This window comes from Onychostoma macrolepis, chromosome 18 (genome assembly GCF_012432095.1).
Source record: "Onychostoma macrolepis isolate SWU-2019 chromosome 18, ASM1243209v1, whole genome shotgun sequence".
NCBI classification, from domain to species: Eukaryota; Metazoa; Chordata; class Actinopteri; order Cypriniformes; family Cyprinidae; genus Onychostoma; species Onychostoma macrolepis.
Window position 1 is genome coordinate 873462 of NC_081172.1, and position 18292 is coordinate 891753.

The window sequence follows — 18292 nt, forward strand, 5'->3', positions numbered from 1 at the left end:
CCATGTATCGTGAGATTTTGAGTGAAAACCTCCTTCCATCAGCAAGGGCATTGAAGATGAAACGTGGCTGGGTCTTTCAGCATGACAATGATCCCAAACACACCGCCTGGCAACGAAGGAGTGGCTTCGTGAAGAAGCATTTCAAGGTCCTGGAGTGGCCGAGCCAGTCTCCAGATCTCAACCCGCTGTTGCCCAGCGACAGCCCCAAAACATTACTGCTCTAGAGGAGATCTGCACGGAGGAATGGGCCAAAATACCAGCAACAGTGTGTGAAAACCTTGTGAAGACTTACAGAAAACCTATGATGAAAATTACAGGCCTCTCTCATCTTTTTAAGTGGGAGAACTTGCACAATTGGTGGCTGACTAAATACTTTTTTGCCCCACTGTATGTTCTGCCTCATTCTGTGACAAGAAGCTACATCAGATCACAAAAGGAAGCATTTAACTGCTGTGGACTATAAAGGTTATAATGTTCTCTTTTGTTGGACAACAGGTTTAAAAACGTGAATACAAGATAATTTTAGTTTTAGGCATTTTAATTTAAGCTAGGCCTGGGCGGTATATCGAGTTACTATGATATATCGATATATTCTTTATAAGCTTGATACGAGCGCAGCTGAAAAAATATCTAGGGAGGACACAGACTGAACTGCTGCAGAGAAAGTGCATAATACAATTTGTTCTAAACATGACAAGCTTTATATGAAGGGCTTTAAAAAAAAAAAAAAAAACTCGTAAGATATACTAGCCTATAGTTTGTAGTTTAAGTTTAAAGCGGCTCTGACAGAAAGGCTGCATGTGCCGCTGACAGAGACGTGCTGTTTGATGTGTTTGAGACGTGCGGTTTTCCCTAATGCATACTTACATTTCACAGGTAATGTGAACTTACATATTCTCCATCTGTAAATGTTAGAAAGCCATGGAAATATTTCCATTTTGCTGTCAGAAGTGCGTGAGCTTTTGCTTTGCGATTCTCCGCTAAACTTCACAGACTTCATTTAGAACGAGCGCCAAACAGACAGAACGCTATAACTCTGACTAAAATATACATTTTGCTGGTGATGATGCTTCTTATGTTCGTTTCGGAGAAACAAAGGAAAAATATTTTAATCGATCGCTCAAGCATGGCACCGAAATCTCTGTTCTGATTCGGTTCTAGTACATACCAGTTACTTAGGTACTGGTGCCATATTGGTACCGGGTTTCGGTACCCAACCCTACTGCTAAGTGACTAAATGTAATATATTTTTGGGGTGGGACTAGGGCTGGGCGATTTTTCAGATTTGATCAATTAATTTGAATTTAATGTTCATGATTTAATTTTTTATAAATTGAGGAATTATGATTTTGAATAAAAATATTACCAAACATTAGAATTAGACACTTTGACAATATGCCAATGATAACAGTAAAGAGAAAAGACACGCTCATATCGCGAGGTGCTATTCACACAGAATGTGCTTTTGAGTTATAAAGATGCGACGCAGACAGTGGAAGAGAGTAAACATGCAAGAAGATGGGAGTGAACTTCTTTTAACTCGAGCGCTTCGTTTTTATAAAGCCGTTTCATGCATGAGACGTGAGCGCGACAGTCAAACGCGTCCATGTTTACACAGAAAAACTATGAAAAAGCAGCGCAATCGAATAAAAAATCTGATATTTCACGTTTGCATCACGGTGACAGACTGAAAGCTGCTGTTCATTGCTTTAATAATAGTCTACTGGAGTTATACCTTCAATCATTTTGAATTACTTTGAATTTTGAGATTTTTTTTAAGCGTTTTCCTCATTATTTCTGAACATATAATATGTATAAGACAAGTTTGTACAAGATGTAATTGTAGTTCATGCATCTTTTCTGTGAAGATATTTAACAAGTGACTTGTTAAACATTTACATCTTTATGTGTGGAGCACTTGGAATAGATTTTTTTTAACCAGAGGGTTTATAAAGAATAATTTACTTGAATCATGCTGTAGTAATATTTTCCTGTGGCTCAGTGGTAGAGCACTACGTTAGCAGCGCAAAAGGTCGTGGGTTCAATTTCCAGGAAACACACATACTGATAAACAAATTTATAGCCTGAATGCACTGTAAGTCGCGTCTGTTAAATGCATAAATGTAAATGTAAGTTGACTGGTTTAAAACTGTAAAAATCGAGAATCAGTCAAACAAAAACAAAATCCAGATTTTAGTTTTTGCCATATCGCGCAGCCCTAGGCGGGACTATGTGTTGGTCTGACCAATGGCAGACAGGGAAAACTGTTTGAAACTGTCTGTTTTTTCCATTTCCATGCTGTGATTCAGCTGTGACACACACACACACACACACACACACACACACACACACAGTGGCACAAAGTGTGCACTTCCACCAATTCAAAATGAACAGGAAGGGAAAGAAGCAGGATCCATTGGGAATAGAGGCAATCACACACAGATATGCAACTCTACACATGAAAGCATTTCATAGACTTTTATATCACACTAGAGACAAAGAGAAAACATTACATGATTTAATAAGGTTTATTAAGGTTATTAATGCAGTATGTGTGCAGGACAGGTTTAACTATACTTGTGAAGTCATCACTAACGTAGTTTCATATCATTTAATGTCATTAATCTGATAAACAATGGAAATCTATTAGAGGGGGTTACTAATTTAGTGAAGCAAATGTGTGTGTGTGTGTGTGTGTGTGTACCTGTTGTTCTGATTCTCCTGTACGAAGGGGTAGCAGGTGATCAGGTAGGAGGGGATTTGTGTGGGCTCAGCTCCACCCTCACCGCACAGACTCATGGGTAATAATGAAGCTTCAACACCTTTCTTCTGAGGGATAAACGGTTCTACTTCAGCAGAGAGCTTCACATCCTGAAACACACACACACACACACACGTATGCATTTAAGCTGCATTATAGGGCCGTCAAAAGGGCTATACATTTTTTTTTTTATTTAAAAACGTAACACTCATTTTTTACATAAATATTGCTAATATTCATATTCTATAGACTATTTCAGTAAGAAAAAAGGCTGCTGCCCACAAGAGGGCACTTTAAGCAAACATTAACCAAATCAAGCGGCGCACTAAATTGTTTTTATTGAAAGAATAATGAAATAACATTCATTCATTCATTCATTCATGCATTTAGCAGACGCTTTTATCCAAAGCGACTTACATTGCATTCAAGTTACAGTTTTTACATTTTATCAGCTCTTGCTTTCCCTGGGAATCGAACCCATGATCTTGGCGTTGCTAGCGCCATGCTCTACTATTTGAGCTACAGGAAAGCCACAACATAGCTGTGTTATTACATGCATAGTGTTTTAATGCTCATAAAACAAATATAATCGAAAGTCGCATAAACAATTCTATGAAAACACCATATTTTTATGTCGTTTAATGCAAAAAAAAAAATCCAATTCCAGTTCATCCAAAATCTAACATTGTGCATTATGTAACAAAAAACTCAAAGTGACACTCCAGAAATCATCAAAAAATAAATAAATCTTCCGCTGCGCTTCTGCCACGATTTATAAGAAATAAAAACAGCGCAAATGGCTTGATTCATTCAGGAGTGACACAGAATTGTGTTATACAGTTGTGTGATATGAGAACATCATAAATTCTGGCTGAAAACAGTCACGGCAAAGCACACTTCATGTAAACAAGCAGCGATGTAAACAAACTTTAATAGCTTCTTTCTCTTTAAATGTTTCGTTCTAATTCATTTTAATTGAAGTAAAATGTTGATTCAGTAAGAGGCTGATTAAAGATAAATATCAGTGTCTCTGTCTTATATAAATTAGGTGTTTACTATTTCTTCAAGGGATAGTTCACCCAAAAATTTAAATTGTTATCATTTCCTCAACATCATGTCATTCCAAACCTGTGTGAAAGTAAGTCATACAGGTTTTGAATGACATGATGTTGAGGAAATGATGACAGCATTTATTAGCAGTAAATTTCCAGCGTTCTAGCACAAAAACAATGCTTATACTGTCAAGTGCATTTCTATGTGACAAAAATGCAGTAGGCTATTAGTTTGTTGCATTTGCTGTGAATTCAGTAATGTATCACTATTTGTTTCTGTCCTGTTTGATTTATTTATTTATTTATTTTAAGTTCTTAGCAATGCATATTACTTATCAGAAATTAAATTCTGATATATTTACGGTAGGAAATTTACTAAATATCTTCATGGAACATGATCTTTACTTAATATCCTAATGATTTTTGGCATAAAAGATTTATAATTTTGACCCATACAATGTAGTTTTTTCCTGTTTTCTGGGCACTTTTCATATTCTTTATCCTGGACTAAGCCCTTTTGTTTTAATCTATAAAAATAATCAGCCTATGCTATAGTTTAAAGTTAAATATATTAATATTAATAAGGTGCGTCTGAGAGTATTATGTTTATTTGATGGTGATTTCAAATTTCTTGTTTGTATGAAGGCTAAATACAGATAAAAGGTGAACATTCATTTATTTGTACCATTTTTGTTTCTAAAATATTATATAGGCTAGTTTTATAAGAGGAGGTTTTTTGGCAAATTCATTTTTCAGAAGTTTGCAGGTTTAAGAAATATATTGTAAAATAAATTGACAATATCGTCCAGACCTAGACTGTCACATTAACAAGTTCCATTGTTTTACTCTAAGATCAGAGTAAGAAACCCAACATTATTTTCAGCGATAACAAAACAATGCACTTTAAAATTAAACACATCAAATGCAAAGATTTCCTTAAACAACAGAGAACAACAGATGCTGTATTTTATAGGTTGAACAAGATCAAATATGAATTTGACAGCTCTGCTGCATTAAGGGTAATCTATCAGATGGAGGCGTCTGTCTGATATGAAATGCTGATCTGTGCGGGAAAAACACGCATTTCCTCCTACAGAAATTCCCCTGCATCACATTTTGTGTGTCTGTGGCTGAATTCAGCATCGCACACCACCACACTAATCATACAATTATCATTACACTGCATTAACAGCAGACAAGAGTATGCTAGTACACTATTCTGAGCCGTCCAGAGCGATCGTGCAGGTGAATAAATGATGTCAGATCAGACATGTTCGTCCAGTAGGGTTACAGCACAAACAAATAATTACAGGAATCCAAAGCGGGAACACGACCAACGTGAGCATGTGACTGCTGGTCAGGTGATGTCATCACATTCCACACATTCCTGAGCATCTCAGGTGAAACACAACAAACAAACAAATTCCCATAATTATATCACGAAGCAGGAAGAGCTAATAATTAACCAGCAGGATACGTCACATGCTGCGATCACAAGCTGAACACGCGTGTTATAAACACTTCCTCCTCACAGCATCAGCAAACATCGCACATCTCTATAAATCACAGGAAAACTGTGTTTAAAACATGACACTAGAGGTGTAACAGTGTCAACCTCTCATTCTGAAATGTATGGTTTTATGTGCACCAACAGGTTTAAAATGTGTGTGTTATAAACGCTTTTAATTTTTAATATAATAAAACAGAAGAACAGTCGCAGGACAGGCTAAAATCTAGAGCTGTCAAATGATTAATCACATCCAAAATAAAACTTTTTGTTTACATAATATGTGTGTATACTGTCTATATTTATTATGTATATATAAATGCTCACACATGCATGTATATATTTAAGAAAAATGTTGTTTCTATATTAAACGTAATTATAAATAATATTAATTATATGAATATAAATATATACATGTAAATATTTTCAAAATATACACTATGTCTGAGTATTTATTTATATATACATAAATATACACAGCACACAAACACACATTATGCAAACAAAAACTTTAATCGCGATAAATCATTTGACAGCACTACTAAAATCACTAAACTAGGAGGAGAGAAAAATTATGCAGAAATTAAGAATTATGCAGGAATATATTAAAAAATGTATTTAAGTAAATATTGAAGTAAAAATTAAGGCAAACTGTCTGCAAATTTCCGTTCATAACGTCTAAATAATTTTGCATTAATTGGGAAAGAATGCAAGACTGTTTGCTTAAAGATTTCAATTGTTGAGGCTGATCACACATTAATGAATTTTGCAAATGCATAATATCGCTCTATAATAGGTTCCGGCTCAGCTCTTCCCAGTCAGAGCCGTCCTGACCCAAGATGCAATATGATAATAACGTAATAGTAAAGATATATAAGTATAATAATGACAACATCCTGACTCCTTGATGAAACACACAAAGACTCAGAAACAAAGGCACATCTGTGTGTGTGTGTGTGTGTGTGTGTGTGTGTGTGTGTGTGTGTGAATGGAGTGTGTGTTATAGCATACAGCAGTAATTGTTCGTCTGTAGGTGGTGGGCGGAGCTCTGTACACTCTTCCGATTGTGACATCACACACAGATCTGCTCTCTCATCCAATCAGATCACAGACGATAACATCAGTCCACGCAGATAATAATTTCTTTATAATCGTTTCCAAATGTAAACTCTCCTATCGGCCAGATTTAACCTGCAGATCACATAAAGTTGATTCGGCTCGACATCAGGAAGATGAAATGTACGCGATCAAGACTCACGTCTGATGAACGGATGTGAGTTCAAACTGAGCGTCAGGGATTAAAGTGAGGATGGAGGCTGTCGTTAAGCTAATTAACCAAGTAATGGACAGATTAGAGTTTGCTCACACACACACACACATTATTTACTGACCCTCATGTAGTTCAAACCTTCTTCTGTGGAACATGAAAAATGATATTTTAAGGAATAATGGGAACCAATCAATATCAAACCCTATTGACTTTAACTGTATGGACAAAAAGACGTTTCATTTTTTATCTTCCACAGAAGAAAGTAAGTCGCACAAGTTTGGAGAAACTTGATTGGTGAAGAATAAATGAAGACAGAATAATCATTTCTCGGTGCACTACCCCTTTAAACGTGGTAAAATGTTTAATATTTAACAGAATGTGGTATGAATATATAGAATTAACCTAAAAATGTAATAAATAAACACATAGGGGTTAAATATGTGCAAGAAATCTTGAATGACAGAAGATCTGCAGAGATTCAGTACAGATGAACGTGAGGCATGATGTATTTATTTATTATATTGATTTATTTATTTTAGTTAAACAATCTTAATTTTTTTTACCTCGTTTATGAAAAATGTTTTTTTTTTAATTTACTTACTGATTTATAGATGTTTATGTTTAGGCAATACTGTGCAAGGCATGCAAATAAAGCTCACTTGAATTGAATTGAATATGAGGCTGAGAGAGAGAGAGAGAGAGAGAGAGAGAGAGAGTGATAGAGAGAGAGAGAGAGAGAGAGTGATAGAGAGAGAGAGAGAGAGAGAGAGAGAGAGAGGTGATGAGAGAGAGAGGTGATGAGAGAGAGGTGAGAGAGAGAGAGGTGATGAGAGAGAGGTGATAGAGAGAGAGAGAGAGAGAGAGAGAGAAGCGGTGGTCTGCTCACTATGGGCTGAACTAATGAGAGCGAGGAGGGACACTTTTGTCTTTTCAGCATTTCTGTTTCAAGATTATGTGTAGAAAACAGAGGGTTTGTTGTGCTGAAGAACGACAGGACAAAGAGAGAGAGAGAGAGAGAGAGAGAGATGGCAGGCAGAGGGACTGAGTTTGCAATCATACAGAAACAATTATTTTGTTCACCTCAAGTTGCTTGACCATTTTTAACGGATTGCCTCTATGCATTTTAGTGTTTTTAGGACCGAGACTCGAACCCTTCCCATAATAAACTGACCCTAAAAGCTGAACCTCATTACATTTGCACTTTGGTCCTAGCACAAATGCAAGGAAGTCTTTCTATATGTTCATGCAGTTTGTAAAGAGACCTGTTTTAGATCGAAGAGCTCTGAATAACTCAAATGTGTAAAATAATAAACAAACTAGTGGTTTTCCTGTATCAGTCACTTAAAAAAAAAAAAGAGGAAACTTAAAAACTTTACAATTTTTGGACCACTTGAGGACTGAGGAAACACACCAGCAGTGTTCTTACAACACAAACACACACACACACACACACACACAATCAGAAATTAAAACATTAATTTTCAGCATCATTACTCCAAGTCTTCAGTGTCACATGATTATTCAGAAATCATTCTGATATGCTGATTTGCTGCTCAACAAACATTTATTATTATCAGCAATATTTAAAATAGTTGAGTAGAATTTTTTCAGGATTCTTTGATGAATAGAAAGATCCAAAGATAAGCATTTATCTGAAATAAAAAGCTTTTGTAACATTATACACTATACCATTCAAAAGCTAGGAGTATGGGGTTTTTATTGGGGGGGGGTTATAGAAATTAATAATTTTATTTAGCAAGGATGCTTTAAATTGATCAGAAGTGATGATAAAGACATTTCTAATGTTAAAAAAGAATTCCATTTCAGATAAATGCTGTTCTTCTGAACTTTCTATTTGTCAAAGTAAACTGAAAAAATTCTACTCAGCTGTTTTCAACATAATAATAATAATAATAAAATGTTTTGAGCAGCAAATCAGCATATTAGAATGATTTCTGAAGATCGTGTGACACTGAAGACTGCAGTAATGATGCTGAAAATAAGCAGTTATTTTTAAATGGTAAAATCATTTCAAAATTTCACTGTTTTTGCAGTACTTTGGATCTAATAAATGCAGGCTTGGTGAGCAGAAGAGACTTAAAAAAATCTTAAAAGTTAAAAATCGTATATACGAGACTGATGTGAGCAGATCTGAGAGAACTGAATCAAAACAGAAGAAACAGAGAAACTGATCAGACTACAGACAGAAACATCACAGACAAGCAAGGAATGTGATCAATGCAGAAAAACCTGATGGATCAGAAGTGATCAGAGCTTGCAGAAACCAGCACGCGCACACACACACACACACACACACACACAACAAATGACCAGTGAAAACTTGAACTCACTGTAATATCACAGTCATATAACATCAGAGTCACTGTAATGTCACTCAAACAATCCCCTTCGACAGACGCGACTCTAATCAACAGAAAATAACCTTCATAAAGCAGCTGTGTCTGATCAATAATCATGTTGTGGTATAACGCGCCAGTACTATAGTACTTTGACATATACCATGGTACTGAATGATTCCCTTGTTTATGTGCGTTAATATTTACTCGGTTCTCTGAGGTACTTTACCACAGTATTACTATAGTATTTTAATAAGTGGATTAGGCTCATTGCGCTGTTTATAGCCGACTCGTTCATTAACAGTCGACTAATCGGTGTAAAACTGATCTAGTTTTGTTTAATTGATCATAACATGGGCGTCGTTGTTTTGACGCGTCGCGTCGCTCTCACTATCGCGTCAGCTCTGTTATACACGACTAACACACACACATTATTCATATCACACACATGCGAGTGTTTGATTACAGAAATCACCGTTATTAGTCGTTTCGGACTTTAATCCCGAGAGCGCTGCTAATGCTAAAGCTAACGTGACGCCAGCGGGTGTAAATCGAACCGGTGCGTCGTGAAATCGCCTTACCTTCCTCTCGCCTCCGTCCATCTCGCTCGCCGACACCGGAACCGAGCCGCGTGCAGCTGTCAGGACGCGGTGAGCGCGCGCATGATTCGGTGCTGCTCCAGTTCTGAGGTCCGTCACTGACTGACTGACTGACTGACTGACGCTCATCTGGGACGGAAGCCGCGGAGGCTCAGTGAGGACACGCGTTGCTGTAATTCCGCCGTGCTGCCGTTAGAGGGCGCGCATGCGCAGTGAGTCAAAGTGAGTTTTTTTTTTTTTACTTGAATGCTTGAAAAAACAATAATTGTCATTATTGTTAAATCATAACAATACAACAACAGTCCAGGGTCATTCAGTCCAGAGGAAGTGCCAAGTCCTTTAGCAAAGCCATTGTTCTTATTGCTTTTAAGTTCGTAGAGAACTCAACAGATTCAAAATACATTTTCATTTCAAGTTTGAATCTTAAAAAAGAGGTTTGCATTTAGAAAATTTACATTTATGAATATGATATTTAGCTAACAGGAAAATGAAAGCCAAAAATTAGGATTCACATAACATTTGATAAAATCAAGAATGTCACACCAAAACGATGTTGTGTAGAACAATTCCAGAATAAATGTAAAGAAGTTTCAGGGTTTTCTAAACAGAAAGAACAGTTGGTATTAATATCATTCTTAAGTCTTTTAAGAGAGCACTTCTCCGGGTAAAATCAATGAATCAACTTAAATGCAATTTCTCTGATTTTGTTAGTGATTAAATATTTGTGAGGTAATGACCAAACGTTCTTCCAGGGAATATCAGTTACAAAACCATTCCAATAAGAGATTACATAAGGCACAGAAATCTACTCCATCTGAAACAAAACTCTAATTTTCTTATTGTTTTTTTGATTTGGATGATGAAAGGCGCTGTTTTCCAACAAATGTTTTACAAAGATCCACTGAGTGATATGAGATTGGAAAAGAAAGACCTGTAAAACGCATGAGAACTCCACGTGGCACTGCGTCAGCAAACTCTTTTGGACGAACAGGGATTCCACGCGTAACTAAAAACTCAGAGTAATTACAGATTGAACCATTCTGATTGAAAAGTTGAGACACAAAAATAATAACATTTTTAAACCAATTTTCAAAAAAACGAGATTTGTGTTTAGATTCTTATTATTCCAGATTATATACGAGTGAGGTGTAAAATTATGTTTAAAAATGAGGGACCAAGCTAATAACATTTGCCTATAAAAAGGAGATTTTCATGATGTTATAGTTACAGATTAATAAGAAACTTAAACCATCTGGTTTGGAAAAATATTTATTTATTTATTTTTACAGATTTTCTAATAAAATGAGTCACTGTAAAAAAAAAAAATCTACCGTAAAATATACGGTAGCAACATTTTAGGTTTTAACTTAAATTTACAGTTAAATACCGTAATTTCATTAACTGATATAATGTTAATATACCAACCTATTGAAGTACTGAAATCTGTTTTGTACCTTTGAAATACACTGATAACCACCAAATGCAGGCGGTGATGAGAGTCACATGATGAACCAAAGCCCATCACAAGCAGCTTTTAAATAATAACATGTATAGAAGGTGCACAGTGTCATTCACACAAACACTAAACACCATCATGGTGAGACTCGTTAAACTGAAATATGCAATAAACATTAATTTAACAACATTAGATGTAACATACAGCCCTAATAAACATAACTGATAAGAAAAAACTAAGAAACATCGTTATTTCAAAGAAAAAACATCAAATTCAAACTAAATTTGAAATGCAACGCAGGGAATTCTGGGAACGTCAATTTACGGTTTTTCCCTGTAAATTTTACATTCTTTTTCACTTCCAAAAGCGGTATTTCACCGTTTTTTTTGTCTGAAATGTCTATTACAGTTTTTCACCGTATATATTAGGGGAACTTACCGTTAACCATTTAACAGTTTTTTACCGTAGCTTTTTTTACAGTTAAAATCACGGTCATTTTTTACAGTGTAAATAAGGGGATAATGGACACCCTTGCCTAATAACACGTGACAAGTCAAATCTAGGAGAAGTACCATATTTTAATTTAATTGTGCTACTACAGTTATAATATAGAGTTCTTACTGCCTTACAAAAATATTCACCAAAACCAAATTTTTCCACTGATTTAAATATAAATTTATGTTCAACTGAATCAAAAGCTTTATAAAATTCCAGGAAAAGAATAAAACTATTATGTTCCAGCAAATCACTATAATCCAATAAGTCTAAAACTAATCTAATATTATTCATTTTATGTCAATCCCTCATAAATCCAGACTGAGTCTCATCGATAACAGTATCCAAACAATCTTTTACCAAATATTATGGCGAAAATTTTATAGTCATTGTTAAGGAGTGTGATGGGTCGCCAGCTGTCTAAGTTGGTTTATGAATTAATGTTATGATACCTTGCATCAATGTGGGAGGTAAAGCCTCTTTTTCAATACGTTCTCTAAAAACCTGAGTTAAAAAGGGAGTAAGTTCATCAGCAAATAATTTGTACAGTTCAGCTGTAAGTCCATCACACCCTGCATGCGGATTTATTGTTTTTCAAACTCTTAATTGCTCTTTGTACTTCCTCAGATATAACCTTAACATAATTAACTAAGTCTAGAAATGAGGACGTTGTCTGCTCTGAATACCTTGAACTATAAAGATTCTTATAAAACTGGCACTAGTTTGCTATTTCCTTTGGATCGTTAACAGTTTTGCCATCAACACATAGTTGTTCAAGCTTAAAAAAATATGTGGAATTGTTTTCTCCCTCTTCGAGCCATTTTTTCCTGGATCTTATATAAGCACCCCTAGTCTTTGATAAGTATAATTCATCCAATTTCAGATTTTTCCTCCAGAGACATGCAATCAAAATTATTAGACTGAGATCATTTCATGATTAGGCTGTTTTCAAGAACCCTTCTTTTTTTTTTTTTTTTTGAAGTTCCAACTTTTCTTAAATAAACACCTATCTCAAACTTAAGAAGCTCCCAATTGGTACCAAAAGAATTTTGAATTGTGGCTGCTTTCCAGTAGCTAACAATTCATTCTTTAATTTTATTCTTTACATCTGGTAATTCTAACAGTGAACTGTTAAGTTACCACAAAGAAGCTCTGCATTGGCCTGTTACATAATCTGCCATTAAAGGGGTATTAATAAAGTTTTGTGGTCGGTCAAGGGGGTACATTGAATACCGACATTTAGATCAAAATTTGACATACATTTTGGATATGAGCCAATAATCAATATGAGATTGTCTTGATCCACTTTTATTGGCCCAAGTCTAAATTGTTAATCTCTGTCTCCAAATGTCCACCAATTCAAATGTATCTATTAGGTCTAAAAGTGCAGGACTAGAACAAGCCGTCCTTTTTGGAGGATATCTGTCCAAAGAATGAAAAATGCATTAGGAAATTTTTTAGACCAATATGTAAGCTTCATCTAATTTGTTTAAAAAAATAATAATTATCCAAAGAATTATTGTTTCTTTTTTTTTTCTTCTTTTTTTTTAATGCCAAGGTACCAAGTATGGAAGCCCAACTTTTTATCTCACAATTCTGACTTTTTTTCTCATAAATGTGAGATGTAAACTCGCAATTGCGAGTTATAAAGTCAGAATTGCGAGATTATATAACACAATTCTGAGATGTAGCCTAAAGTTGCAATGGCGAGAAAAAAAGTCAGAATTGTGAGGTAAAAAGTTACAATTCCCTTTTTTATTTTTTATTCAGTGGCGGAAACGGTCTTCCATACCAAAGAGAAAACATACTGTAAAATATCAACATCATGTGCAAAGCGGTGACATTACATGCAAAGCACCATTTATACATGTAACATTAAATTAATAATACAAAACAAAAGTTTTATCAAAAAAAAAAAAATGATGAAATAAATTAACTAAAAGCTTTAAGATTCTTGGAAGGTAAAATAGTTTGGATATACCTCTTTTCAAAAAAACAATAAATAAAGATTTTGATGAGTGAATTTACTGTGGTGAAATGAAATTTAATTTAATGTTAATATAAAATATTCATTAATTTGATCTTTTTGTATATATTAAAGAAGCCAAACAGTACATCCTTAAAAAGCAAAGAGAAAGCCTGGAGCATATTGCGATTGATAACATTAGAGAATTCAGTCCAAAATAGCATGTGTGAGGACAATCCCAGAACAATCACGTGTAAACTGTTTGATTCATAAAACATCTGGAAGACTTTCTGAATGTATAAGCAGCAGACTATTTTAGAAAGGAACATTTAAAAGATGAAAAAGAAGAATTAGGGAGTATCAATAAATTATGAATAATTTATAACTATTGTTTGAATATTATGCAATCATGTAATCAATAAAATCTGAATTTGAGTATTTTAAAATGTAATTTAATCGAATCACAAGTACTTAATTTTTGGAATCTGATTACGTAATCCAGATTACATGTAATCAGCTCTGTTTATCACAATATTAAAAGATATAAAGCTGAATCTACGTAAAAGATTTGTGAGGAAAACAAACATCTAAAACAAATGTTTCTCAAAAACACGATTTTCTCCTAAATCAAGGGTTTTGTGTTCACACAAAGACTGCACAATTTTAAAATACACAAATTCACGTTATTTACATGTAATGCAAGCATCCCCAAACGTTTTTGTCATCTGAACTTCTTTCACCTAATATATTTACATGAAGTACCCCTGAGATTTTAAAAGAAATATTTTAATAAGTATCACATTTGCATGTGGTTAATCACATGACATGCAGGTAAACAATTAAATATTTTATTCTTTTTTAGTAAGTGTTTTATTTTGATTGATATTATTCTAAAAATTACCATTTTTATGATTCAATTAATTATTAACTTTTCATTAAACTCCTGCACTTCATGTTATTAATTTCAATGAATGGAATATATTTTCCTATTCCTTGTATTTTTATATCAATGGTATGAGATTATCCCATTTAAATCAATGTGATAAACGATTTAGGTAAAAAGTAATATAAAAGTTATCAAAAATTAGTTTGATTATATTACCTAAAATGTGTAATGTAATGTATTATTGAGTTTAACGTGAGGATAATGTGGAATTTCATATATGTGATTGTAAGGTTTAATATGCAGATAGAATGTATGTGTGTGTGTGTGTGTGTGTGTGTGTGTGTGTGTGTGAGTGTGTGTGTGTGTGTGTGTGTGTGTGTGTGTGTGTGTGTGTGTGTGTGTGTGTGTGTGTGTGTGTGTGTGTGTGTGTGTGTGTGTGTGTGTGTGTGTGAGTGTGTGTGTGTGTGTGTGTGTGTGTGTGTGTGTGTGTGTGTGTGTGTGTGTGTGTGTGTGTGTGTGTGTGTGTGTGTGTGTGTGTGTGTGTGTGGATGGCGAAGTGTTGCTCTGGTGTTGGTTAAACCTTTGGGTTGGTGATAATGAAGGAATCACAGGCTGGATTACTGTGATTCCTTCATTATCACCAGCCCACAGGTGTAACCGACACCAGAGCAACACTTAGCCATCCACACACACACACACACACACACACACACACACATTTATACTGTGACCTGTGATGTCAGGCTGATGTGTCACCCAGTATTGTAAAGCTCAGATTTGTTTTGATCATTTTCCCAAAATTAATGACATCATTGTGTTCTGTGAATTCATGAGAAGAAAGCTCTATTTTTAACGCGACCCATACATCCCACAAAACAATACAGTTCTCACTATTCTTCAAAACAACCCTAAAATCCTGGCAGAGAACATATAAACCAACCACACATGTTTATAGTGAAGAACTATAGGAATTCTGTCAGGAACTGTTATCTGATGGGCTGGACATACACACGTACACACACATGCACACTTACACACATACACACCACAGGCAGGGTGTGAATTATACACTGACCTTTGGAGCATATGATGGGAATTATTCTCAGATTAGTAATTCTTAACAACAAGATGGTATACATTAACATTTGCACATGAAACATGTATTACATTCTGTATCTTTCTCATGCATTTGTTCATTTTGTTAAATTAAACGTTTTGTTCTTTGATACATCGTTTTGTTTTTAATATAAATATATTAATATGAATTTATATATATATATATATATAAATTTACATAAGCCAAAATTTATAGCCTTTGTGATAGGCTGTATGAGTTGTTTGCAACACCAAGGTCATGGGTTCAAATCCCAGGAAAGCAAGAACTGTTCACACTATAAATGGAGAAGCAGGCACCTCTCGCATTCGCCTGAAGGTGGCGCTGCTGTATTTCATTCTATTGTGAAAAACATGACTCAGGCTTGTGCTTGACTTTCTCCAGAAAATGGCCAAAAAATCTGAAAGTGATCAAAGCGCTGCTCACCTGTGTGTGCTCATTATAGTATTTGTTGTGTATGCAGCCACATAAAAAACGCCATTAAATGAATCACTCTGGTGCTTGTAATTAAATAAACTAGGAATTCTTCTCGTTGCCAGATGGACCAGTCCAGGTGCAGAATTAGTGCATCCCAAATAAGCCACACTCAAAATAGTATAGGCTACTAAGATCTTCAAAATGCATCCATGCATGCTTTTCAGGTAATATTACCCACAAGCCCTTGTGCAAAGGAACCGCAGGAGGTCGATGCTGTTTTCATTTGAACATTAATGACTTTTGTTCACACAACTATGAAACTCCATTTCTGCCATGGTTGCAACACTTTTTGCATTTCCTTTAGTTTATCAGAGACTGTTTGTATAAGAAAGCCAAAATTTTAAATTCCATAAAGTCACATCTGTCAGCTATACTCACCCATATTGCTGCAACATGTGTACATACTGTATATATACGCACAATTTACACTTGAATAGACAAAGTGAAATGTTGCAACTGACCCCACAACAGGGTACAGTTGCAATATTCATTAAAATGTAATTTAATTTGCAATTAAATGCAATGTCTTTATTTTATTTGTGCACAGAAAGGGTCTTCAATAAGGTAAAATGGCTGTGTAAAACCAAAGAATAGTAAATGGAAAAACATTCTCAAGTAACAATTAGATTTTTAACCTATTTACTTAAAAAAGGAGAGATACCTAAAGGGGTTCTTTATTAATCCATAAAATTGCAATTATGTAATGTTATGGCAAGCTTTTAAAACAATGTCGTCGTATAAGGGACAGCATGCTGGGACGGTTGCAACAACATATTACAACAGTCCCTACACTGATAGCCGTGATAAATATAGCTAATTAGCTTGATACAATATCATTGACACATGCCTATTAGAAGCTCAGAAAACTCTGATTAAAATGTTATGTTTGTACAATGCGTCACGTAAACAACTTAGATACCATGACAAAAAATCTGATCTTTAAAAAAAATACTTTTTTACCATGAAAATGATTTTTTGTAGAAGAAATGGTCACATGAGGCTGATTTCTTCCAGGAAGGATGAGGGACTAATAGAGCATGTGCAGTATGAATATCATCACTGTAGCTTACCTCACTATGAAAAGTTGAGGTTATGACTTTTAAAGTGGAAATTTTGACATACCAAGTCATAATTATTAGATGAAAAGTTGAAATTACATACCAAGTGGAAGAAAAATCTAAATTATGAGACTTTTTTGCTTTTATAATTGTGACTTAGCACTTTTCATCTTATATTAATGACTTTTAAAATCATTATTTTTTTTACCAAAGCATGATTTTTTTTTCTTATGTGGCGCAAATGGACTTCCATAAAATAACACTTTAACCCTCGGTTGAAAGCCTAGTCACGGACTAAAATGTCTGAGCTGTTTCAAATGAAATAAACTTGCACTGATTGATTTTAAAATATATCAATGCCTTTGTTTTGTCTCAAGATGAACACCAGTAATGTATTTTTCCAAGGCGCGTTTTATTAAAATTAGTAAATGTTCTAATTGAACTATGCCCTGTCTGTGAAACCACGCCATCAATATTAGTGATATTAGGACATAATTTTGTGATATGATTTTCCAATACTGTTTCCCATCACTGACTACATACTTCTAGTGTGTAATTGTGCATATTTTGACTGTTTCTGTCTGGTTTTTTTCTCATTAAGTGGTTTGATGTGACATTATTTTACTCACAGAATTTAACACACTTATTTATCATGCTGTCAAACGTCTTAACGAGACTTTATATCGCCCGTATAATATCGGGTTGCCAAGAAAATGTGTTATTTCTCGGCTAATGAGCATTAATGTAAAGCCGTTACTGACACTCCCGCCTCTGGAGTTTTTGGCGCGAATCCACCGCTGCTCTGCGCGCGTGTAATTTTATGGGTTAAAAAAGCGCGGCAGAGTTTCAGATCTTATGGCGGAAGGGGATGCGTGACTACACATGCTGTGTTTTTACTTTTACAAGGCTTGCGCGTGATTCTGCTTTTATACACTCGTTTAAGTACACAGGGTTGTTTTTTTACACATCAAACCCCAGAGCACGCGCGCCGCCGGAGTCTCGCACGCAACCGCATGCGCGCGCACGCACAGACGCGAACCATGTGGACGCGATGGAGGCCACACAGAGAGAGTTCTGGGACAGGCCTTCTTTCTATTACAACATTAGTACTGATGTCTTATGAATGATATTTGTTTTTCCAGTGTGGAAACAAACAGAGAAGAGACGAGACAGACAGAGGAGTGAGACAAATATCAGACTGAGATCAGACAAGTAGCCTACACTCTAAAAAATGCTGGGTTCAGCCTGTTGGGTCATTATATTGGGTTACTTTTAATATTTGTACTGGGTGCTG

At 35.1% G+C, this 18292-nt stretch overlaps 1 protein-coding gene and 1 non-coding gene across 3 annotated transcripts in view; both read right to left on the reverse strand.

Annotated features, from left to right (window-relative positions):
- Positions 1-9693, reverse strand: part of secisbp2l (SECIS binding protein 2-like) — a 28509-nt gene extending 18816 nt beyond the window's left edge. For both annotated transcript variants that reach the window (XM_058751810.1, XM_058751809.1), the window contains exons 1-2: positions 9529-9693; positions 2705-2871 (exon numbers count right to left, since the gene is read on the reverse strand). In XM_058751810.1, coding sequence (XP_058607793.1) covers positions 2705-2871; positions 9529-9675 — 314 coding nt within the window. In that variant the 5' untranslated portion in view covers positions 9676-9693. The remainder of the gene's footprint in view (positions 1-2704; positions 2872-9528) is intronic.
- Positions 3218-3292, reverse strand: trnaa-agc (transfer RNA alanine (anticodon AGC)). The gene has a single exon. It is a non-coding gene; the product is annotated as a tRNA-Ala (tRNA).
- Positions 9694-18292: the final 8599 nt, after the last annotated feature.